Source organism: Colobus angolensis, unplaced genomic scaffold, assembly GCF_000951035.1.
Source record: "Colobus angolensis palliatus isolate OR3802 unplaced genomic scaffold, Cang.pa_1.0 Scaffold17, whole genome shotgun sequence".
Lineage (NCBI taxonomy): Eukaryota > Metazoa > Chordata > Mammalia > Primates > Cercopithecidae > Colobus > Colobus angolensis.
Window position 1 is genome coordinate 15,183,065 of NW_012114821.1, and position 24,778 is coordinate 15,207,842.

Below are 24,778 nucleotides of genomic sequence, written 5' to 3' on the forward strand. Positions count from 1 at the left end.
ATGGTCTCGATCTCCTGACCTCGTGATTTGCCCGCCTCAGCCTCCCAAAGTGCTGGGATTACAGGTGTGAGCGTGGCTTTTTTTAAACGAGATCTCTCTATGTTGCCCAGGCTGGACTTGAACTCCTAGGCTAGAGTGATCTTCCCGCTTCAGCCTCCCCAGTAGCTGGGACTACATACATGCACTATGGTGGTTAGTGGTTTTTTAACCTTAGGCAGATCATCTGGCTTCAGGCTTCTCATCAGTAAGATGCGATTATGTACCTCGATTGCAGAATTTTGAGAGAATAAGATATGTAAAGCCCTTAGCACAGTGCCAAGTTATTTTTTATCTTATAAAACTCAAAACTACTTTTAAAGTATTAAAATACAATTATTCATTCTTTATGCTTTTGAGTATGCTTACTTGAAAATAATTTAAAAGTTAAAAAATGTTGTCACAAATGATCACTGTGATTCTTGGTCCTTTTGAAATTTAGCCATTTGTTTCCACCAAATTTGAATTATTTTCTCTAGAAAATTATCTTTTAAATATACTTTTTCTGATTATCATGACAAACTTTTTTATTTATTTGTCATGAGCTCCTGAGTAAAGAGGCAAATGGAAGGAACTCTGAAAAAGTGAGTCAACAAAAGTGTTTTCTTATTCCCATCTGGTCTGACACAATCCAGGCTAGGACCTTAGGCAAGTCATATAACTTCAGTTTCCTCATCTATAAAGTATTATAAACCCTAACTTAGAGGCATGTTGGAAGATTCTACAGGTTGAGTATCCCTTATTTGAAATGCTTGGGACCACAACTGTTTTGGATTTCGAATTTGGGCTGTTCAATTTATATGTTAAAAATTGTAAGTATTTGGTACATAGTAGATACTGGCCATTGTTAGCTAAATGCTATAATGCCTGAGGGAAAGCAAAACGGAGGCTTTGCAGTCATATGAAAAGTCCAGTAACATCAGTGCTGCTGATAAAATGCAGTGGTCAGTCCTGTTGAACCCAGGTTCTTGATTTGTTTTTAACAAAACAATTTCTGGTTTCTAACTTCAAACTAACTGATATAAAAATACTGTTTTAATCTTCTAAAAGGTATAAAATCCCCCCATTCCTTCTGCATATGAATTCCTAGACCATTGGTTTTGAAATGTTCAGTTTTCTGCATCACAGTAGAAGTTAAGCTGTGATATGTGTATTTCTCCCAACATAGTGAAAGTGAGCGCCACCTAGAGTCAAAGGTGTGACTTGCATTGTTCACATATTCCAAAAACATAATTTGGTTTTTAATTATTATGCTCTCACTATTGCTTATTCAAAATCTTTTGTATAGTGCTTTGTTTCATATCCATTTCATTCAGCGATATACAAAAAAATGAGAGACTCAATTCTGAACCTCTGTATTGTCTGTTGAGAATAAACATTAGCTGTCTATGTAGTAACTAAAAAAATTAACAGTAGTTTGGAAATGTTTTTTATTTTCTTCTTAAGAAATCAGTTTGGCTTTTTTCTCATTTATGAAAGTAATCAAGCTCATTATAGTTTTGAAAAATTACAGAAAGGCACAAAGTCGAGCAATTACTCTATCAGTTGTTTTCTATAGAAAAATCACTCAGAAAAAACCACTATTGAGATATTGGTGAAATTCCTTTTAGCCTTTAATACATACATATATTTAAATGTGGGATTATATCATTATATTAGTCCATTCTCACACTGCTATAAAGAAATACCCTAGACTGGGTAATTTATAAAGGAAAGAAGTTTAATTGACTCACAGTTCCACATGGCTGGGGAGGCCTCAGGAGAGTTACAATTATGGTGGAAGGGCAGCAAACATGTCTCTCTTCACATGGCATCAGGAGACAGAAGTGTGTGGAGCAAAGAGGAAAGAGCTCCTTATAAAACCATCAGATCTCAGCGCACTCACTATCATGAGAACAGCATGGGGGAAACTGCCGCCTTGATCCAATCACCTCCCACAGTGGTCTCTGCCCAGACACGTGGGGATTATGGGGATTACAATTCAAGATGAGATTTGGGTGGGGAAACAAATCCAAACCTTATCAATCATATAATAGGTTTTTTGTTGTTGATTTCACAAAACACTATATTATGAGCATTTATTCAGTGTCACCCAAAAATTATTTGAAAATGTACACTTTAATGCCTACTTAACTGTTCTACTTTGTGGTTATTTCATGCCTTATTAATCAACTCCCTGTTGTTGGATTTTTAGGTTATTTTAGTAATAAAGGGTTACTTTGTTTGGGACATATGTTAGTCATACTGTATATAAGTAAATAATCTGCAGTCTTCATGTAATACTATAAATGCCATCATGTTTCCATGTTAATATGCCTTTTTCATAAGTATAAGTTTTTGTGGCTGCTAATGAAATATCCCTTCATTTTCACTGTTAAGTGTCCCCACTGACATGGACTTGCAGAAAACACATATCTTTTGCTAAACTCCTTTTCCTGGCCCCTCTCCATTTCTCATTCTTTCTTTCTCATCCTTGCATTGGATGGGTCCCTCACTGAGACCTCTCCATTCCAACATTCCCTTTATTCAATATGTCCACACAGAAATGCAGTCTCCTTGTATATTCATTCAAATCCTCAGTTATATTGATTTTTTACTTTTCTCATCTGCTCCTCTCATCTCTCTCATTTTCCCCTATGTGTCGCTTTCCATTCTTTAACTCTCACCTTCCTTCAAGTTTGATTTCTTTGTTTTTCATCACTTGATTGCTATTTTGGAAGGGGGCTTCTCTTTTGGAATTAATTGACAAAAGTAGATTTTTTTTTTTTTGCAGTGCCGAAAAGAAAGAAAGAAAAAAAGGCCATGCTCTTATAAAGGCCTTTTTCCTCTTATGTTTTTGCCGACAGATGGATATCAGTATTGACAAATAGCAAAGAAGAGGCCCTAACCATGGCCTTCCGTGGAGAGCAGAGTACGGGAGAGAACAGCCTGGAAGACCTGACAAAAGCCATTATTGAGGATGTCCAGCGGCTCCCAGGGAATGACATTTGCTGCGATTGTGGCTCATCAGGTTTTTATCCCCATACCTGAAAAATCATTTACAACATCCTTTCTCTTCCTGTAGAACATAAAATGATCTACTTATTGAAAAATCTTAACCCCTGTGGACACACTCACATACACACACAAAACGTATTCCCAAAGTGATTTTTCCTGCCGCTGAGCTGCTTTTACCTATCCTGTTTTCTCTACCTGGAAAGCCCCCTCTTGCTCTCCTAGATGTCACTGCCAAAATACTACCTTTCCTATAAGGTCCGGGTATATAAGCACCATAGACGTTATGGAGAGAGTAGGGGGTGTGGAGTCCACATTTTGTATCACTGTCTGCCACTCACAGCCTGGACAATCTCACACTGAGTCCCTTTACTATTCTGATTCATAGTTTCCTTATCCTAAAAAAATGGGTCAATAAACCTCTTGCTATGGCACGGTGGCTCACGCCTGTAATCCCAGCACTTTGGGAGGCTGAGGTGAGCGGATCACTTGAGGTCAGGAGTTTGAGACCAGCCTGGGCAACATGGTGAAACCCCATCACTGTTAAAAATTCAAAAACTAGCTGGGCGAGTTGAGGGGCACCTGTAATCCCAGCTACTCAGAAGGGTAAGGTAGAAGAATCATTTCAACCTGGGAGGCAGAGGTTGCAGTGAGCCAAGATTACCCATTGCACTTTAGCATGGGGGACAGAGCGAGACTGTCTCAAAAAAAAAAAAAAGAAAAGAAAATGGTACATGTGAAATCAACTGACATGTGGTATGTGATTTTCATTCCTTCCTACTCATCCACATCCTCCCTAACCTCTATATCACATTGAAGTCACCTTCTCCCAAACTTTTATTTTCAAGTATCTCTATATTACCTGTGTATTGGCAACAGCTAACATTGAGTATTCCCACTGTACTGAGAATCGTGCTAGGTGTTTTGCTTATCTCAGTGAATCCTTGCAGAACCCCTGTGAGCAAGATGCCAGTGTTCCCATTTTACAGATGAGGAAACTGGTACTCAAAGAGGTTGAATGACTTGCATAAGGTCATACAGCTAGTAGGAGTCAGAACAAGGATGTAAACCTGGTATTCTTAAGCACTATGATATACTTTTTTTACTGTTTTACTTGTGAAACTGGATTTTCTAAACAAGAAGCCATAAGCACCTCTGAGAGAAGTCTCAGATTTTCGCCATTATTGTGTACATGTATGATAGTGACACACATATTGTCAGGAAATGGCAGGCAGGTAGTAAAATCTCAGGCATTGACCAGTCAGGAAGACGCTTGACCCAGAGAGAGACACCTGAAGATTTGGCTAACACAGAAGTAATAGTTCCCACTGTTCTAGGGCCATTGGAGGTTGTAGAAAAAAAGGCCTTAGGTCACTGAAAGAAACATTTGGCATTCAATATTTACAGCTGTCTTATTACTAAGAGGTGCTCATGGGGAGGCCGTGACCAAAAACTGTTGGATTAACCTTAGTTGCAACTTGGAGGTTAATGATGGCTATAGAATCCATTCCCCTATGAGCAGTACTTAATAGACTTTCAATCCATCACTGTCAGAGGTGATAGTGGCAGTGAGGGAACATCTCTCACAGGCCTGAAGGTGTTGCATAGGATCTCTTAAGAAAAGCCTTTCTCACATTTTCACAAGGATAAAGTGCTTAATTTTGTTTTCAATTCAGTATCAAAGGGAAACTTTTATTGTAGCCCCTAGGCTAAACCTCAAGAGTCCATTTCTTCTATTTAAGTCTTTCTTTCATAGTTCTTAACAATTTGTACTACTATTGTTTTAGCTTCCTCTGTAGTTGGCACACTAAAATTAGATGTCTTTTAGTTTCATTGTCTTCAAAATTCTTTCCACAGAACCCACCTGGCTTTCAACCAACTTGGGTATTTTGACCTGTATAGAATGTTCTGGCATCCATAGGGAAATGGGGGTTCATATTTCTCGCATTCAGTCTTTGGAACTAGACAAATTAGGAACTTCTGAACTCTTGGTAAGTAGTGACCTGTACTTGGGAAGAATGATATTATTGTCATGAGTAATTTTAATATATTATTTTGGATTTTTTTTATATGTCTGCCAAGTACAAAGAATTATAATTCCTGAATTTTGTGAGTTTGCATAGATGTTTAAAAAGTAACTTTTGTGGTGTGTAATGTTGACTGTTTCTATTTCCTGTTTGAAGAAAGGATGAACCATACATGTCTATAAGTAGCTCAGTGAAATTGGCTCTTTTCTTTTGGGATGGGCTTCTTCAAAACTACTTTTTTCTTTTTGAATTAGTTTTCATATAACTCGCAGAAATAGCAGTTAAACTGAAATGTTCACATTACCTCATGCCTTCTGTTGTAAATAATGACTAAAGAGTTTATCTCAATTTTATTTTTATTATTTCTAAGTTCGTAAAAGTACACATGAATTATGAGTGGCTTGTTAACTATTGTCGTAAAACCGGCTACTCTCTAGCCCGTAACTTCTTTAGGTAGTAAGGGAAGAAATTGTGTGAAGTTGTGGTGCTTAGCTTCTTAATCCAAAAAAGGGGTTATGTACACCTAAACTTGTTTTCCTTTACCCTCTGCCCTTCCCATCATGAGTCACCCAGATTTGGAGTTGTCATCAGGTCCAAATTGCTCCCCGAGATATACCAAAATACCGAAGGGGAGCCTTATTTGGCATCCCCCCAAGTAGGATGCCTACTGGACAAATGTCCTGTCTTGCATAACTTTAACACTGGTGCACTGTGAAAGAGTCTTTGTACTAAGAGTGAAATTTTTAAAATAAAATATGAATTCTCAGACAGGAGGCTCACCCTTGAGCAGAACCTGAGTGAACCTGGGCTCAAAAAAAAGCTGAATGTCTAACTTATCGGTAGCCTTGACCAAAAAGGGCAGTTAATGACCCAGCCAGCAGCCCTAGCCATCTGAGCATTCACTAAGCAATCGTGATCTGTCTTGTGTTCTATGCACAATACAAAACATTCCTTCTAATTTAGAAAGTAGGAAGTTACCATGCTGATACTTGGCTCCCTAGTTCACTTCAGGATTATAGAGAAAAGACACAGACTTAATACCTGTAACACATTCTTCTTTAGTGCACAAATGATGTCCCTCATCTCCTTGACCTGTATTAATGAAACCCAATTTGATGACAAGAAAGAGGAAACTCCAAATCCTAAATGTTTGCCATACAATAAACCCAAGATTTTTTCCCTCAAAGACGTGGTTGCGTTATGTTTCTTAAACTTGGCATCCCAAAATTACATAAAATGATTAGAGGCCCTTCAGAAGAAATTTTCTTAGAATGCTCTTGAACCCAGAAGCAAAGTGCTTCCTAAAGTAATCAATCCTGTGTCCTTTTCTGTCCTGGGAGTAAATTTGTTCAATATAAAAAGGAAACGTGATGGTGGTTGAAAAGCTATTGCTGTTCATTAAAAGTTTACCTAGATTCACAAATGGAGCTCGCTCTCTGTAATCTCAGATAGTTTGTATGTGTGTAGGACCAGATTCTGTTCTAGCGTTTATCACATATTTGTAGACATGATTGATTTCCTTGTCAATGGCCCCGCTAGACTCTGAGCACCTGTGGAAAGGAAATGTAGTTTACCCATTTCTGCATTTCCAGCACTTAGTTTGGTGCTTGGCACATGATAGATGCTCAGTAAATATTTGTTGACCACATGGATGGTGGTTTGTATCCTGAGTCAAATGAGGGAAAATACATATTCGTAAATCTCAAAAGCAAATAATAGGAGACTTAATTAGTAGCAAAGAGTTTGCTATATTGTGGTTTTGTTCTTTTTTTTTTTCTGTTACAGCTGGCCAAGAATGTAGGAAACAATAGTTTTAATGATATTATGGAAGCAAATTTACCCAGCCCCTCACCAAAACCCACCCCTTCAAGTGATATGTAAGTATTTGTGATATATTGAACTTTTTTTTTTTTTTTTTACCATTCTATAATTGTTTTTCCCAAAAAACTTACTAGTTTTTTTTTTTTTTTTTTGGCTGGGCGCGGTGGCTCATGCCTGTAATCCAACCACTTTGGGAGGTCGAGGCGGATGGATCACGAGGTCAGGAGATCAAGACCATCCTGGCTAACACGGTGAAACCCGTCTCTTAAAAATTTTGGAAAAAAATTAGCCAGGCGTGGTGGCAGGCACTTATAGTCCCAGCTACTCTGGAGGCTGAGGCAGGAGAATGGCATGAACCCGGGAGGCAGAACTTGCAGTGAGCCGAGATCGCACCGCTGCACTCCAGCCTGGGCAACAGTGGGAGACTTCATCTAAAAAAAAAAAAAAAAGTCTTTAGTTTTTTACAGTTTTTGTTTGTTTTTCAGAGCAAACCCCATTGTCAGGGGAAAGCAGAGCAAAGAAAAGTATTTAGAAATGTATTTCTAGGATGCACAGATTCTTTTCACCCTCACCTTCCCCTAGGTAGCTGCAGCTGAGTACCTGTTCTGTGAAGCACAGATCATCATGGGGGCAGTTCTCTCAAAAACATGGCATATTGTGATAAGTAAGAGATATTCAAAGACAATGGGAGATTCCTGTTAGCCTGGCAAAAATCCAAGTGCTTAAAAACCCACTCAGCAAGACTGGGGAAACTGACATTCTGTCTCATAATATTGCCAGTGGGAGTACAAAACGGTACACTATGAAAAACAAATTAACCATATTTACCAAAATTATAAATGTACTTAACCCTTTGACTCGGCAGTCCCACTCCTGGGAATTTATTCCTATTCCATAATACAAAGAGATTAGGAACAAAAGAACGTCTGTAGGCATCTGATGAAATAGTCTGTGGCAGAGTCACACAACGGAACACTATGAGATGGAAAAAAAAAAAAGCACAAATTACACTGAAAAGCTTTTCAAAAGTTCATTTGATTGTAAAACTACCATGAACAAATAAGACCTAAGTTTTACTTTACCAACTTGATAACAGCAAGTGCTCAAGCACATACACAGTGCAGTCGCCCACACCAGCATTTTTGAAATGTTTGCATGACCCAAACCTTGAAGGCACTGCTGCCAGATGAATGTCATAACAGCATGGATTTTTATGTCCTGTTTCTCACGTGGGAAGCAGCATCAGCATCGCCTGGTCAGCTTTGCGCCTCATCTAGTCATTTGGCCTCTGTTAGGCTTTCGCTTTCAAAATGTCTGTGGTTCTCCAGTATCACTAATGTTGTGGTTAAGGTCACAGATTTTGGAGCCAGACTGCTGGATTTCATATCATAGCTCTGCCTTTCCCTAAACTATGTGACCTTGGACAAGTAACTTTAATTGTCTGTGCCTTAGTTTCCTCATCCAGAACATATATCTACCTCATAGGGTTGTGGTGACAATTAAAGGGCTTGAATAAAAACTGCTTGGAGCAGCATTTGGTCTACAGTTAGTGCTGTATAAGTATCTATTATTATTATTATTATTGTTCTGTAGTAAGTGCTGTATAAGTATTTACTACTACTACTATTATTACTTCCTTGTTTGGCCAGTGACCCAGAGGCATAAAGTGAACCTCTTGTAACATGCAGTTTGATCACTCATTTAGTCTTTGATCAAATCCTTAGGAGGCAGTTTCCCTGCTTCAGGCACTCTTGTAGGTGCTGAAGATACAATAGCAAACAAGACAGAGTTTCTGTCCTGCTTACATTCTGAGGAGAGGATAACACAGGGAATTAAAAAGTCGGTAATGCAATTACACATTGTATTAGGTGTTATGAAGAAATTACAACAAGAGGAGGTGTTGAAGTGTGTGGGGAAGGGGAAGGGGGTATTTTTTTTAGGTTGAAGGTGGGGAAAGTGCAGAGCTGAGGGGCATGAAGGCCCCCTCCCTGGGGGAAGCAGCCAGGCAGCTGAAACAGTCATTGTGGGTGCCCCAAGGGGCAGAAGGAAGATGTGGAGGGAGAGAACTGAGCAAGAGGGAGATGGGGGGGAATGCTAGGCAAGATGGAGATGGGGCCAGATCATGTAGGTCATGGACTACCTGGGGATTTGATTGTGTAATTGAGAGGTTTTAAACAGGAGTGGCATGATCTGAGTTGTTTTCTAAATTATCTTTTTTTGGGGGGAGGGGATGGAGTTTCACTCTCATTGCCTAAGCTGGAGTGCAATAACGTGATCTTGGCTCACTGCAACCTCCACTTCCCGGGTTCAAGCAATTCTCCTGTCTCAGCCTCCCGAGTAGCTGGGATTACAGGCATGCGCCACTACACCCAACTGGTTTTCTGTATTTTTAGTAGAGAAGGGGTTGCTTCATGTTGGTCAGGCTGGTCTCGAACTCCCGACCTCAGGTGATTCGCCTGCCTTGGCCTCCCAATGTGCTGGGATTACAGGCATGAGCCAGCACGCCCGGCCTCTTAAACTGATGATGTGATATTGGTTCTCAACCAAGGGTGACTTTGCCCCCAGAGGATACTTGGCAATGTCTGGAGATAGTCTAGTTGTCATGACTTGGACAGGTGCTACAGGCACCTGGTGGGTAGAGGTCCGGGATGGTGCTAAACATCCTACAATGCATAGGACAGCTGTCAAGAGAAAAGAATTACCCAGCCCCAAATGTCAGTAGGGCTGAGAATGAGAAACCCAGCTGTAGCTGATGTATGAAGGACAGACTTGTGGGGAATGTGAGGGGGCCTGGGTGCCTATGGAAACAGACAGGGAAGAAGCTGTTAGACTAGATCCGCTGAGCACTGAAGGTAAACTGGACAAAGGTGGTAGCAGTGAAGGTAATGAAATGTGGTTGACTTTCCAATATATTTTGAAGGGAGAGCCAACAGTTTTAATATGAGATGTTAAAGACGCTGTCAAGATGACACCCAAGGTTTTACATCTAGGTAAATAGATAGTAGCGTTAACGAAAACAGAGTAGATAAGAAGAGGACTGGGTTTAAGGGGACAGAGGAGAAAAGTTGTCTTTGTCAGCCATAGGACTAGAATTCTAGTGTCCAGATTTCCAGACAAATCTATTTTCCACTGTCCCTATTACTTCAATGTCAGAAAACCTTAAATTGCAGGGGACCACGGACTCAATGCCCATAAAAAGTTGAAGGCATTGTGCCTAGTAAGAGGCCAGATACTTCCTATGGCCACAGAATTAGTGACCTAAGGGTGGAGGTGATTTTCAAGGTGATTGTGTGATACCTGAGCACCCTCTGCATCATTTCTTCCAATAATTGTGTGGGCATCTGCGTGATATTTCCAGTGACAGTAAGCCACCTGCAGACATTCCTGAAATGCAGATGAATGCGTAGCAACGGTAATCTAAGATCTACTTCCCCACAACTTTGCATCTTTAAGCCTAGTTCTGCCTTCCCAGATAATAATTGGGAAGGAAGCTTTGAAATGAACCCCTAACATGTGCATCACTCTTTGTTCCTTACCCTTAATCTTGCTTCCTTGGAAGGCAGCTATGATTACTAATATTTCACAGGTAAGGAAACTGAGACTCAGTGAGAACTTGATTTACCCAGGGTCACATAGTTAGCATGTGGTCTCAGACTTGAATCAAGAGCCATTTAATTTTTAAGACTGCTGCTCCATCCATCAACACAGTAGCTGCCTTTCACACTTTATATAAGACACATGCAGCAGAGGCCTCAAAAGCCAGGCTTGGGCCATTCTTTTGATTACTGGAAGTCTTCTAATTCATCAGGCTCTTGCCATCCTAAAAGGACTTTGACCTAAGCATAAAGGACACCCATGAGCATAAGATCTTGGTTACTTAGTAGAATCAGTTGATCTTTTCTCAACAGCACAGGGTTGAGAAAAGAGCAGAGGCTGTGCCATCATCAACCAGCTCAACTGTTTTTACTGCCAACCCAGAATGAAAGAAAAAGGTACCAGCACAGTGTTAAACTGTGTTGCCTGACTGTGGGGTGTTGGAAACAGCAGCAACTTCCACAGGTGGAGTGCATATTTTTGAGCAAGAAAGTTTATGTCCTTTGTGTTAGAGCCCTCTCAGAAGGAAGAAAACACTTTGTAGGCACTGTACATCCTTTAATATACCAATGTCTTAATCCCATTTTCAGATTTAAAAAAAACTCAAGCTCATGACGATTAAGCAGTTTCCCATGGTCACACAGCTGGGATGCTGTAGAACTAAGATTTAATCCAAAGTTCATTTACTGTCTTTATTAATTAGCTCATATAACTGGGAAATTCAAGGGGTGGATTCAGGTGCAGCTGGATCCATGCATCGCATGGACGCCAGCTCTGTTTCCCTGACTCTTACCTCTCCTTTCCTCTGAGCTGACTTCCATTTTAGTCTTTCCCCAGAGGTGGCCAAGGCGACCATTGGACCACTTAGGTCATATACTCAACCCTGTGGCTGGGAGGTGAGCTCAGTCCCACCAGAAACACTTGAACTGAAGTAAGGAAGGCGATTCTCAAGAGAAGGAAAAAGTACCACACCCCTTCAGACTTTGGGCATGTTATCCACAAGGTCTCCTGCTCCCATACTGAAACCTATGCAGGAAAGACAGCTCATCTTCACCCCTTTGGAGCTCAATGCCTGACCTGGGGGAGTTGCTTTAGTGACAGCTTTTCTGAGCCTTAGTTTCCTCACCTATAAAATAGAGAGTTATGGCCGAGTGCAGTGGCTCACGCCTGTAATCCCAACACTTTGGGAGGCCAATGCAGAAGGATTGCTTGAGCTCAGGAGTTGAAGACCAGCCTGGGCAACAGAGCAAGACCCCATCCTTTTAAAAATTTTATAAAATAAAATAAAAAGGGAGTTATATCAGACGACAAAATGCCTTTCCATGAAGCTCTGAAAACTTTTAATTGGTCTTTCAGAATGTTTAACTTCTTAATTTTTTAAATTTCTTCATATGCTTGTATATCAGAGTTTGAAGTATTTATAAATAGTTGATTTCTCATGCTGTTGGTCAAGGTGAAAAAGAAATCTGTGATTTATGTGCCCGTTTACTTTGTAACTATATCTATTACCTGTATATATTAGAAAATATATATTATTTTCTTTATTCTGTCGCTATTGGAGTAATTTGGTCTAAAACATGGTTTACTTGAATGGTGAAAAGAAGCGTATCTCAATTAAAATAACTTATCAAAGATAATGTTTGTCAGAAAAATGTAAACCTTTCTTAGCACTTGGAAAATAAAAATTCTTTATTTTGTTCTGTTTTAGGACTGTACGAAAAGAATATATCACTGCAAAGTATGTAGATCATAGATTTTCAAGGAAGACCTGTTCAACTTCATCAGCTAAACTAAATGAATTGCTTGAGGCCATCAAATCCAGGGATTTACTTGCACTAATTCAAGTCTATGCAGAGGGGGTAGAGCTAATGGAACCACTGCTGGAACCTGGGCAGGTAAGGCCTCACTAAAATCATAGGATAAAAAGTAGTGTGGAAAATCAGTTTAAAAGGTGACTTATTTTAACATTATACCATATAATGAGACTCTTATACATTGGGTGGCCATGTCTAAATCAAGAGAATATGAGAGTGAAAAGGTGTGCTCCTTATAATTACTTGGGGGGCAACTGATATGTATGAAGCCTCCCTTGCCAGAGCATATTATCGACTTACTTGTATTTTTCTTTCCCTTTTTAGGAGCTTGGGGAGACAGCCCTTCACCTTGCTGTCCGAACTGCAGACCAGACATCTCTCCATTTGGTTGACTTCCTTGTACAAAACTGGTATCATTTTTGTTTTCTCTGTTGAATTACTTGAATTCGCCTTATAAGTTAACACAAACCAGTCGTATCAGTGGCCTAGATCAGGAATTGGCAAGCTTTTTCTGTATCGCGCTAGATATAAAAATTATTTTTGGCTTTGCAGGCATGAAGTCTCTGTCAGAGCTATTCACTTCTGCGATGGTAGTGTGAAAGCAGCCATAGACAGTGTGTAAACAAGCAAGTGTGGTTGTATTCCAATAAAACTTTATTACTTTATTTGTAAAAACAGACAGTGAACCAGATATGGCCTACAGGCTGTAGTTTGCCATCCCTTGGCCTTTATAAATGTAAAATTATGTCTGTATGCAAAAATCTGCTGCACAGATTGGACATATTTCCTAACCATTAGGAGAGGTTAAAAAAGAGAAGACTTAACAGCACAGGTCAACCAGATTTGTAAGTTTTCATTGTTCATAAATTCATTAAGACAGCAGCAATGTGTGTGTCTGGATCAATAGCTCATTCAAGTTTGGGATATACTGATGGGAGTATAAGAGTGAACATAGGAAGTTTGGACTTGCTGGATTCTTTATTCTTTATCTGTTCTGTAAGCAACAGATTATGAGAAGGAACTAGAGCTCATCCAAAGAAGATGATCAAAATAGTGAGGGGATTTGAACCCATATAGGAAGAGTGGTACATAGACACAAGCCAAATTGTATAAAAGTCCAGGTTTCTTCCTCAGAGACAATATAGCATAGTGGCTCAAAGCATTGGCTCCAGAGACAGATTACCTGTGTTCAGATATCCCTGCTTCACCATCCCTATCTTAAAAATCTTGAAAGCAAGCACTTCAGCCTCTCTGCGCTTCAGGTTTTTCTATCTGTAAAATAGGTTATTATTAGTACTTACCCCATCAGATGATTGTAAAGATTCAATAAACTAATACATGTAAACATTAAGAAACAGTGTCTGTCCCATAGTACCTGGCACTCTGAATAAATGCTGGCTGTTACCACTGTATTGCTTATAAATCTAGGTTAGAAACATCATAATTTTCTCTATTATAATAATTAGGTCTCAAATTTGACTCAGTTATCAGCACAAAAATAAGTGGCTAATCTATAGTTGTAAGTTATAGAGTAAGTCATTTTTTTCTAATAATCATCTAATTTTTCAGTGGGAACCTGGATAAGCAGACGGCCCTGGGAAATACAGTTCTACACTACTGTAGTATGTACAGTAAACCTGAGTGTTTGAAGCTTTTGCTCAGGAGCAAGCCCACTGTGGATATAGGTAAGAATGTGTCCCAGTGTCTTCATGACTGTATTAAAAGCATGTGTTGCATGTTGCATTGTAATTTGATTATTGTTCCTTGCCTTCTTAAGGTGTTTCCTAGATAATTATGCAAATTAATTTTTTCCCTGTTTCAGTTAACCAGGCTGGAGAAACTGCCCTAGACATAGCAAAGAGACTAAAAGCTACCCAGTGTGAAGATCTGGTAAGCAAAAATGGATGTGGGAGGTTTATTAGACTTTGGGTGCCTTAAAAGTGTCATTCTGAGAAGCTAGAATTGAATATTTAAAATGCAGATTCTTTTTTTAACATTGGCTAAAGAAAATCAGATAAGCAATGTGCTACATTAGAAAAAGTGGTAAATTGATAAATTTGTCATCCACATGTTTTTGGAATGCAGTTAAAGGAGATGAAAGGCATTACAGAAGTATTATTACCAGATCGGCTTGTGGATTGAGGTCATGCTTTTTATTTCCCAGACCATAAGACTTTCTCTGCAGCTTAACAGTAAAGAGTTATTTGAGAAGCTGCTCCGAAAATTGGGCAAGTAAAGCTCAGAGTGCAGTGGTCTTCAAAATGTTAACACACTGTTCTCCCAGCCCCTCCCCTTCCTGTGCACACTCACCTTTTTTGACCCCACTAGTTCTTGCTTAGCAAGTCAGGGCCTTCACATTAGTGTGATTCTCTTGAGTTTCTGCTAAGTGCCAGGTTCCAGGCTCACCAGTTGGGCCTTTTTATTCTTAAAGAATCCTTTGAGACAGTTATCCCTGCTCCCATTTTATGAATGAGAAAATGGAGCCACAGATTGGACTGGGACCTTAAAAGCCTACCTCTTAAACTTCAAAGACTCATTTTGCCGTTCAGCCAGGAATTTGCAAGTTTGAAGCCCATTTAATAAGAAGAAAGCTTTTAATTTTGGAGACAAGTCATCAAAATAAAGAAGGCTCTGCCTCCAATTGCTTGCATTTCTTCTTGAGCCTGTCACATAGCAGTACAGCTTGTCTAATCAGAGTGTTGCCTGTAGTACACCTACAGATGATTCATTGAAAACTAGGAATAAGGTGGTATTTGCTCAGTGTTTGTGTAATATTGGGATGTTTCAGCATTTAAATTAAAATGGTGCACATTTGCTGTTCCTTCCAGCTTTCCCAGGCTAAATCTGGAAAGTTCAATCCACATGTCCATGTAGAATATGAGTGGAATCTTCGACAGGAGGAGATGGATGAAAGCGATGATGATCTGGATGACAAAGTGAGTGTAAATTATGTCCTCAAATTCCTTAACACTTACCCCAACTTTTCTACTCTGTGTAGACAAGATCCATTTTTGGTGAGATTGATTGATTGTGGTTTTATGATCCGATGTACCAGGGCCATTTTTGTTGTTCAGTCCTTATTGGGCACCATTTAACAGCTATGTTAAGGTTGTCCAGAAACAGAGCCAACAGGATAGGGAGAGAGAAAGAGAATTTTTTTTTTAAGGAATTGTCTCACATGATTGGAGGTGCTGTCAAATTCAAAATGCATAGGGCAGGCCAGCAGGCTGGAAATCCCAGCAGGAGTTAATGTTGCAGTCTTCAGGCTAAAGACAGTCTGGAGGCAGCATTCCTTCCTCTTTGGGGGACCTCAGTCTTTTCTCTTAAGGCCTTTCTTTGGCCGATTAGGTGAGGCACACCCACATCATGAAGGGTAGTTCCCTTGACTTGAAATCTACTCATTTAAATGGTAATTGCATCTAAAAAATTCCTTTACAGTAACATCCAGACTAGTGTTTTACCAAACACCAGGACACTGTAGCCTGTTGACGCATAAAATTGACCATGAGGCTGGGCATGGTGGTTTATGCCTATAATCCCAGCGCTTTGGGAGGCCAAGGCAGAACTATTGCTTGAGGCCAGGAATTCAAGACCAACCTAAGCAAAATGGTCTCTATAAAGCAAATGGATCAATCAGTAAAACGTGATGGTGCTACTGGAGAAGCTGAGGCAGGAGGATTGCTTGAGCCCAGGAGTTTGAGGCTGCAATGAGCTATGATCATTGCATTCTGGCCTGAATGACAGAGCAAGACCCTTTATCTTAAAAAAAAAAAAAAAAAAAAAGTAAACAAAAAACCTTCAAAACAAGTAATTAGTAAGTAAATAACAGTTGTTATTTATTGAACATAATCATGCACCATATAATAACGTTTCGGTTCACAACACACTGCGTACTCAATGGGGATCCCTAAAAGATTAAAATGGAACTGAAAAATAGTATCACTTAGTGATGCCATAGATGTCATAATACCGTAGTGCAACGCGTTCCTCAGATGGTTGTGGGGATGTTGGTATAAACCAACCTACTGCACTGAGTTGTATAAAAATGTACAATAATATCCTAGGCTTTCATTCACACCCAGAGCAGCTTCCAGTCCTTCAAGCTCCATTCATGGAAAGTGTCCTACATAGATGTACCATTTTTTAATCTTATATACCATATTTTTATTTTACCTCTTCTATGTTTAGATACACAAGTAATTACTATTGTGTTACAGTTGTTTATAATGTTTCGTACAGTAACATGCTGTACAGGTTTGTAGCCTGGGAGCAATAGGCTATACCATATAGCCTAGGTGTGTAGTAGGCTCTCCCATCTAGGTTTGTGTAAGTATACTCTATGATGTTTGCATAAGAATGAAATCACCTAACACATTTCTCAGAATGTATGCCCATCATTAAGGAATTGTGTTCATTAAATATGAATTAGACAGATTTAAGTGCTTATGTTATCTCAGATCGTCTTTATTGAAAGTCCATAACTGGGTGCAGTGGCTCCTGTACCTGTAATCCCAGCACTTTGGGAGGGTGAGACGGGTGGATTGCTTGAGCCCAGAAGCTTGAGACCAGCCTGGGCAACATAGTGAAACCCTCTCTCTACAAAAAATACAAAAATTAGCTGGCCGTGGTGGTGTGCACCTGTGGTCCCAGCTGCTCGGGAGGCAGAGGTGGGAGAATCACCTGAGCCCGGGAACTCAAGGCTATGGTGAGCCAAGATCATGCCACTGCACTCCAGCCTGGGTGTGGGTGTTTGAGTAAGACCCTGTCTCAGAGAAAAAAAAAAAAGTACATAAGGGACATTGTTATCCCCATTTTACAGAAGAGAAAACTTACAAAGAGAATTTAGCAATTTGTCTAAAGTCTCCCAGCTAGTAAACACAGTTTGGAGGATTAAAGCCAGTTCTCACTGAGTTTTCCTTATAGGCAGTTAACTACCTCTGAAAGTTCATTCATGCATTAATTGATTGCCTGTGTATTGGACTTTTCCTCTATCCCAGGCAGGATGTAAGGAATGGCCAAAGAGGTCCTCAAAGCCTTAACAACTTTAAGAGGAAATAAATTATAATACAATGTGATAATCATTATAAGAGTTTGGAAAAATTCCTGAGAGGTATTCAGAGGACCAAGCAGCCGCCTCAGTCTACCTTCTCAAGGACATTGGAGACCAGTTTCTAAGGATAGATGGAAGCTTGCCTGGGAAAGAAGTGGGGTGGAATGCATCATTCCAGAACACCATGTGCTAAGGGAAGGAGTTCGTGGTGGAGCCTGGATGTCTGAGGAATGGAGAGAAGCACTTTGTGTGAGACGCATTCACCTGGCTGGGTGGGGAGAGGCAGGCAGCTGCCTTGTAGGCAACCAGATCAGGATGACTTTGTGGGCCAGGTTTGGCCTTTGGGTTTTTGTGCAAGCAGTCAGAAGCCCACAGAGGTTTATTGTCTAAAGAGCAAGGTTTCCCACCAGCTCTCGCTGCAGTGTGGAAAATGGACCGGAGGAAGGAAACTGGAGAAGGGGCCATTCTGGAGGCTAGCGCTGCAGTGGGAGCTGGTGAGCACCTGCACTAGGAGTGGCTTCGAGGGGTGTTTCCAAGGTGAATGCAGGAACCAGGGACTCCAGGTGACACTGAGGTTTCTAACTTGGGCAGTTGAATGGATCCTAATGCTATCACCACAAGCACAAATACCAGAGACACCTCATGGGCCATTGGTTTGGAACACAAGTCATTGGGGTTGGATTTACAGGTCTGTAAGTCATTATTGTGTAGGGGGCAGTGGGTGTGAATCTGTTTACTCTGCAGGGGGATATAAAATGAGAAAAGAGGCAAAGAATGAGAACTTCAACATTAAAGTATTGAGCAGAGAAGAAAACTTAATGTAGCAAATTAGAAATAGATGGAAATACTATTCAAATGTTGCTAAAAAAAAAAAAAAAAGTCCTGCATTCTGAAGGTGTTTGCTAATTAAAGGTTAAATCTACCTGTGGCCTTACTGTGCTTCTGACACTGCTGCTGATCCTAACCAGTGTTGCACTAGTGTGATTATTCATAGTGGTGAAAGATATAAAAGTGTGGTATCTAGATCCTCCCCTTGTACTGTGTCACCACCATGAGGCTCGCTGTGGCTGACCTCATAAAGCTCAGAGAGCCACAGGAACCCAGATTCCCACCTACGCCTGCCCTGCAGAGGCACTCTGTACACCTGAAGGGTGGTCCTTGATTATTATTTCACCTTCTTATTTCATCTGCCAGCCAAGCCCCATCAAGAAAGAGCGCTCCCCCAGACCTCAGAGCTTCTGCCACTCCTCCAGCATCTCCCCCCAGGACAAGCCGGCACTGCCAGGATTCAGCACTCCAAGGGACAAACAGCGGCTCTCCTACGGAGCCTTCACCAACCAGATCTTCGTCTCCACAAGCACAGACTCGCCCACATCACCAACCACGGAGGCTCCCCCTCTGCCTCCTAGAAACGCCGGGAAAGGTATGGGCTTTGAGAAGGGCTTGTGGCTCCGTCCTCCAAGGGCTTGTGACTCCACTCTCAGAGCTGGTAGTCTAGCCAGCTTTGAGGTAAGAATTGCAAGTTACATTTGAGTGGCGTGGATCGTGTTGTCAGGAGCAGCTTGAAATAGGGACCATGCCATTTGCCAGGCACCAAGAACAGGACAGGCAGTGCTGTGGGCACTCTTTGTGCATTATTTGTGTTAACCTCACAACAACCCTGTGAAGTATGTGCTTTTGTGCCCATTTTACAGTAGAGGAAACTAAGGCTTAGTGAGGTACACTGACTTGCCCAAGGTCACACCACTGGTAAGAGGTAAAGTTGAAATTCAGTCCAAGGTCCACGTGGCTCCAGAACCTGTACTTTTTATATTGTGGAGTAGAATTTCAGTTCTCTGGAAAGTTACTTTTCTCTGCGTTAAAATGCCTCTCTTTTGAAGATGCTAGTAATACTAGTGGTAGTTAATAGTTATGGAGCACTTGCCTATGAGAGGCTCTACGCCTAGTACTTCTCGTGTAGTGGTCTCAAAATGAGGTAGGTACTATTATGTAATTACTGGCATCATGTAGATTAGGGGATTTGTTCAGAGATACTGAGTAATTGACCTATAGTTCTCAGCTACTGGGGATTCTAACCCAGGTTCTGTGTGACCAAAGCCCATTCTCTTGTACTCTCTAATGAAGATCATTTTTCCAGAGACAGTACTTGGAGAGGAATTTCTTTTCCCATGAGACAGGCCTTGCTCAGTCGCCTCCATCTCCGGGGCTCAAGTGATCCTGATCCTCCCACCTCAGCCTCCCAAATAGCTAGAATCACAGGTGCGTGGCACCATGCCCAGCTTTTTTTTTTTTTTTTTTTTTGGGTAGAGATGAGGTCTTGTTGTGTTGCCCAGGCTGGTCTTGAATTCCTGTACTCAACTGATCCTCCCACCTTGACACCCCAAGGTGCTGGGATTACAGGCATGAGCCACTGCGCCCAGACAAGGAATCCTACTCAGAGGAGGGTTGTTGTGCTGTGTGTTGTCAAATGTCTCATAGGGCTGGCACCTCAGGCTAACATTAAAGTGTTGTCCTAGCCAGTAGGGATAATTGAGAGGTACCCAGAGCTATAGCTTCAAGTTTGGTCTTCGCCAGTGAATCCAAATGCAGGGTTCTCCCTGTGTGCTCAGCTCGTGCTCCCACAGGTTTCAAGGCCTCTCGCTACACAATGCCATGCCTATTTGAATCACACTAGGGCTATTTTCTGGGAAATGTGAGCTTTATTCAAAACAGTGTTTTTTCAGAGCTTATTCTCTATTGAAATAGTGTTATAAATGGGAGCTGTGTTCTTAGAGAGACCCCAAATGGCCTCATAGATCATAATGTAACGGAGAGAAGTTAAAATAACGCTTTGGCATGAACAGCTATCCTCAAAGATAACCAGTGGCCACACAGTAATAGTGCATGTAAGCCAAAGGTCTAACCCACCAGTGTTTGCTTACCATTCCATGCATTGTACTAAAATGTATGTTTTTAAATCACTCACATATCAAGCTGCAGGTCTGTAGTGTAAGAACGCTGTGTTGCTGCTTCCCTGTGGGTAATGGCATTCCCCATCAGGGTAGCAGTCTGACGTAGAGCAGAGATTCTCTTTCTGCACCCTACAGAGGACTGTGAGAAGCCTCCAGACCAAATACAATAATGAAAAAAGTGACTGAAAGATTTCATATCCCCTGACTGTGGTTACCAACATAGCAGTGGGGACCTGTCTAGACAGGCATAGCCTATGCCTGTTCAGAGAGCCTCTAGGTCATTGAGAGTCCTGAAAATTGTTTATAGAACAAAATGACACCAGAGTCCTGGGGGCCAAGAGACCCCCTCACTTCCCTCCACTCCCTTCTGTAATTTTATCTCAAGGGGGACACAGAAACCCATAATATATACTGTCTGACTTCGTGCCAAGCATATCTCTCATGCCTTGAATAAATTCTAACCAGCTCTTTACCAAAGACCCAGAAGACAAAGACTAAATTTATTTAGTGTTCCAGCTGCTAAAACAAGTGTTTCAGACTTGGCCACAGCAACCATGGTCATCTAAGGATAGAGTACTTTCCCCACTTCCCCCACAAAAAGCCCATAATTGAAAATAGAAATCCTCCCTACAAAAACCAAGAGTGTTCTTCATGGCTGTTCACAGCAGGACATCAAATTCAGAGATTTGGCCTGTCTGCTGTTATGACATAGGGAGTACAGCCTTCTCATGACTTTTATGAGGGATTTGAAATGTGTGATATCCCGTAGCTAGCTCAGCTCACATGCGCTTACATTTGAAAAGCTGATAATGTTTAGAATGGAGCTCTTAGAAGACATTGTTAAAGATCAGCTGATGCTCTCTGTGCAGAGATAATTCTTCTCTGTTTTTTGGCCCCTATGTTTTTTTTCATTTCCTTCTGTTGAACTGATAGAACTATTTGCATGAAAACAAGGATGTCTTGGATCCCTCATTTGAGTTCCTTGTTCTCCATGACAAATAAAGCAGAGGTCTCTCTTTGCAGCAGAAGTCATTTCCTCAACTGTGAATTTAGGGGTCTGAAGGACCCCTAAATTAAGTCTTCCGGTGAGACAGAAACAGACACTTGAGATAAAGTACCCACAAAGGGGAAGAGGAGAATTATTCTGAATCTAGCTGAGGAATATTTTCAAGAAACTCCAGCTGCCTCATCAAAATTCAAGGAAGCTTGACCTAAATTACCATCAAGCAAAGCCCCCTTGTGCTTATACGTGAGCAGTGCCCCATAGTCTCAGAGGAGCTCAGTAGCTCAGAATCCCAAAATCACTGTCCTCAAGCCCCATATGGAAACGTTTCGCTGCCTAACCCCTCTTCAGATGTGGGATCCAGAGAGACTAAATCAAAGCTATAAAATTAAGTGTGAGGCAGTTTCTCGTTTGTGATCGGTAGCTTCCCCCTGCCCCCACCCCACTTCTACCGTACATTTATTAACTCTGGCTCTTGGTCTGGGTGCGGTGGCTCACACCTATAATCCCAACAGTTTGGAAGGCCGAGGTGGGCGGATCACCTGAGGTCAGGAGTTCGAGACCACCCTGACCAACATGGAGAAACCCCGTCTCTACTAAAAATACAAAATTAGCCAGATGTGGTGGTGCCTGCCTGTAATCCCAGCTACTTGGGAGACTGAGGCAAGAGAATCACTTGAACCTGGGAGGCAAGAGCGAAACTCCATCTCAAAAAAAAAAAAAAAAAAATCTAGTTCTTGAGGCTTGGCAAGGTTAGTTTCTTTTTAACGTTTAATTAAAATAATATCACAGAACCTAGGTTTGTTTATTTTTTAGAAGTGGAGGCTTGCCCTGTTGCTGAGGCTGGAGTACGGTGGTATAATCATAGCTCACTGCACCCTTGAACTTCTGATCTTGAGCAATCCTGCTGTCTTTTTGACACTATGTCTCACTCTGTTGCCCAGGCTAGAGTGCAGTGGCGCAATCTTGACTCACTGCAACCTCCACCTCCGTTTTCAAGCGATTCTCTCGCCTCAGCCTCCCAAGTAGCTGGGATTACAGGCGCCCGCCACCATGCCCAGTTAATTTTTGTATTTTTAGTAGAGACAGGGTTTCACCACATTGGCCAGGCTGATCACAAACTCCTGACCTCAGGTGATCCACCTGCTTCGGCCTCCCAAAGTGCCGGGATTACACGCATGAGCCACCATGCCCAGCCAAGACTGTTAAATTAACAAATGCTCTGGATAATGAGACTGGGCACTTGGTAGGCATCTTAACTCAGAGAAAGGATGTGTTAAGTAAAAGAATGATAATTCCAATCTCAAGAAGCTTCTTTAACATGCTTAAAAGAACTAACCTTTTAAGCTTTTAGAAAGGCGAACAACTGATATGCTAATTACAGTTCGTTCCCATCTATTCCTGAAGCCAGGCCTCTCGAATCAGGTGTTATATAGCCCTTCTCAATAGCATGTGAATACCTGTAAGTATTAATTCTGCATTTCATACATATTTGCTATAATGTAGACTTCCTACCTTAGACAGGCTCTGGCTTGGAACTAATAAACTAAAAGATAACCTGCACAAAAATAGCATGGTGCCTGGCATACTGAGAGCCTCAGTAGATGCTTGTTGATGAAGGGTTGGTGCCACAGAGAAAAATTGAACCAGTTGGTACCTTGCCAACAGGTAGGTAAAGAAACAGACTAACTACTCTCATTAATGAAAGTATATGCAGTAGTTTGAGAGTAACAAACTAAGGCAGAGCAGTCTGTGTCAAGCCAAACCATGGCTGCCCAGACAGCTGTGAACTCCTGAAAAGCCTTTCAAGCATCACCTTCTCCTCTTCCAAGAAGCCTTCTTTTCTCTGCCATACAGAAGAGACTGTGATCGGGTGTGGTGTCCCATAACTGTAATCCCAGCACTGTGGGAGACCAAGGCAGGCAGATCTGTTGAGGTCAGGAGTTCGAGACCAGCCTGGCCAATATGGTGAAACCCCATCTCTACTAAAAATACACAGAATTAGCCAGGCGTGTGGCCTGTGCCTGTAATCCCAGCTACTCAGGATTCTGAGGCAGGAGAATTGCTTGAACCCAGGAGGCGGAGGTTGCCGTGAACCAAGATTACACCACGACACTTCAGCCTGGGTGACAGAATGAGACTCCATCTCAAAAATACATACATACATACATACATACATGCATACTTCTTAAAAAAAGAGAGAGGAGCGCGCCCAAGATGGCCGAATAGGAACAGCTCCAGCCTCCAGCTCCCAGCATGAGCGACACAGAAGACGGGTTATTTCTGCATTTTCAACCGAGGTACTGGATTCATCTCACTGGGGCGTGTCAGACAGTCAGTGCTGGTCAGCGGGTGCAGTCCAACCAGCGAGAGCTGAAGCAGGGCGTGGCATCACCTCACCTGGGAAACGCAAGGGGGAAGGGAATTCTTTTTCCTAGCCAAGGGAAACTGAGACACGCAACACCTGGAAAATCGGATAACTCCCACCCTAATACTGCACTTTACCAAGGGTCTTAGAAAACAGCACACCAGGAGATTATATCCCACACCTGGCCCAGAGGGTCCCACACCCACGGAGCCTCCCTCATTGCTAGCGCAGCAGTCTGAGATCTAACTGCAGGGCAGTGCATCTCCCCCTCCAAAGGAACGCAGCTCATCGCCAGCAATGGAACAAAGCTAGATGGAGAATGACTTTGACGAGCTGAGAGAAGAAGGCTTCAGTCGATCAAACTTCTCAGAGCTAAAGGAGGAACTGCGTAACCAGCGCAAAGAAACTAAAAACCTTGAAAAAAGAGTAGATGAATGGATGACTAGAATAATCAATGCAGAGAAGACCTTAAAAGAACTGATAGAGATGAAAACCATGACACGAGAACTACGTGACAAATGCACAAGCTTCAGTAACCAACTCAATTAACTGGAAGAAAGAGTATCAGTGATTGAAGATCAAATGAATGAAATGAAGCGAGAAGAGAAGTCTAGAGAAAGAAGAGTAAAAAGAAATGAACAAAGCCTCCAAGAAATATGGGATTATGTAAAAAGACCAAATCTACGTCTGATTGGTGTGCCTGAAAGTAATGGGGAAAATGGAACCAAGTTGGAAAACACTCTGCAGGATATCATCCAGGAGAACTTCCCCAACCTAGTAAGGCAGGCCAACATTCAAATTCAGGAAATACAGGGAACGCCACAAAGATACTCCTCGAGAAGAGCAACTCCAAGACACATAATTGTCAGATTCACCAAAGTTGAAATGAAGGAAAAAGTGTTAAGGGCAGCCAGAGAGAAAGGTTGGGTTACTCACAAAGGGAAGCCCATCAGACTAACAGCAGAGATCTCTCGGCAGAAACTCTCCAAGCCAGAAGAGCGTGGGGGCCAATATTCAACATTCTTAAAGAAAAGAATTTTAAACCCAGAATTTCATATCCAGCCAAACTAAGTTTCATAAGTGAAGGAGAAATAAAATCCTTTACAGACAAGCAAATGCT

The 24,778-nt window shown here is 41.5% G+C and overlaps 1 protein-coding gene across 3 annotated transcripts in view; it reads left to right on the forward strand.

The window, feature by feature from the left end:
- The window catches only part of ASAP1 (ArfGAP with SH3 domain, ankyrin repeat and PH domain 1), a 358,455-nt gene that overhangs the window by 274,013 nt on the left and 59,664 nt on the right, over nucleotides 1-24,778 (forward strand). For all 3 annotated transcript variants that reach the window (XM_011938170.1, XM_011938171.1, XM_011938172.1), the window contains 9 exons: nucleotides 2,883-3,046; nucleotides 4,888-5,021; nucleotides 6,843-6,934; nucleotides 12,181-12,367; nucleotides 12,611-12,696; nucleotides 13,856-13,971; nucleotides 14,109-14,176; nucleotides 15,115-15,222; nucleotides 18,531-18,759. In XM_011938170.1, coding sequence (XP_011793560.1) covers nucleotides 2,883-3,046; nucleotides 4,888-5,021; nucleotides 6,843-6,934; nucleotides 12,181-12,367; nucleotides 12,611-12,696; nucleotides 13,856-13,971; nucleotides 14,109-14,176; nucleotides 15,115-15,222; nucleotides 18,531-18,759 — 1,184 coding nt within the window. The remainder of the gene's footprint in view (nucleotides 1-2,882; nucleotides 3,047-4,887; nucleotides 5,022-6,842; nucleotides 6,935-12,180; nucleotides 12,368-12,610; nucleotides 12,697-13,855; nucleotides 13,972-14,108; nucleotides 14,177-15,114; nucleotides 15,223-18,530; nucleotides 18,760-24,778) is intronic.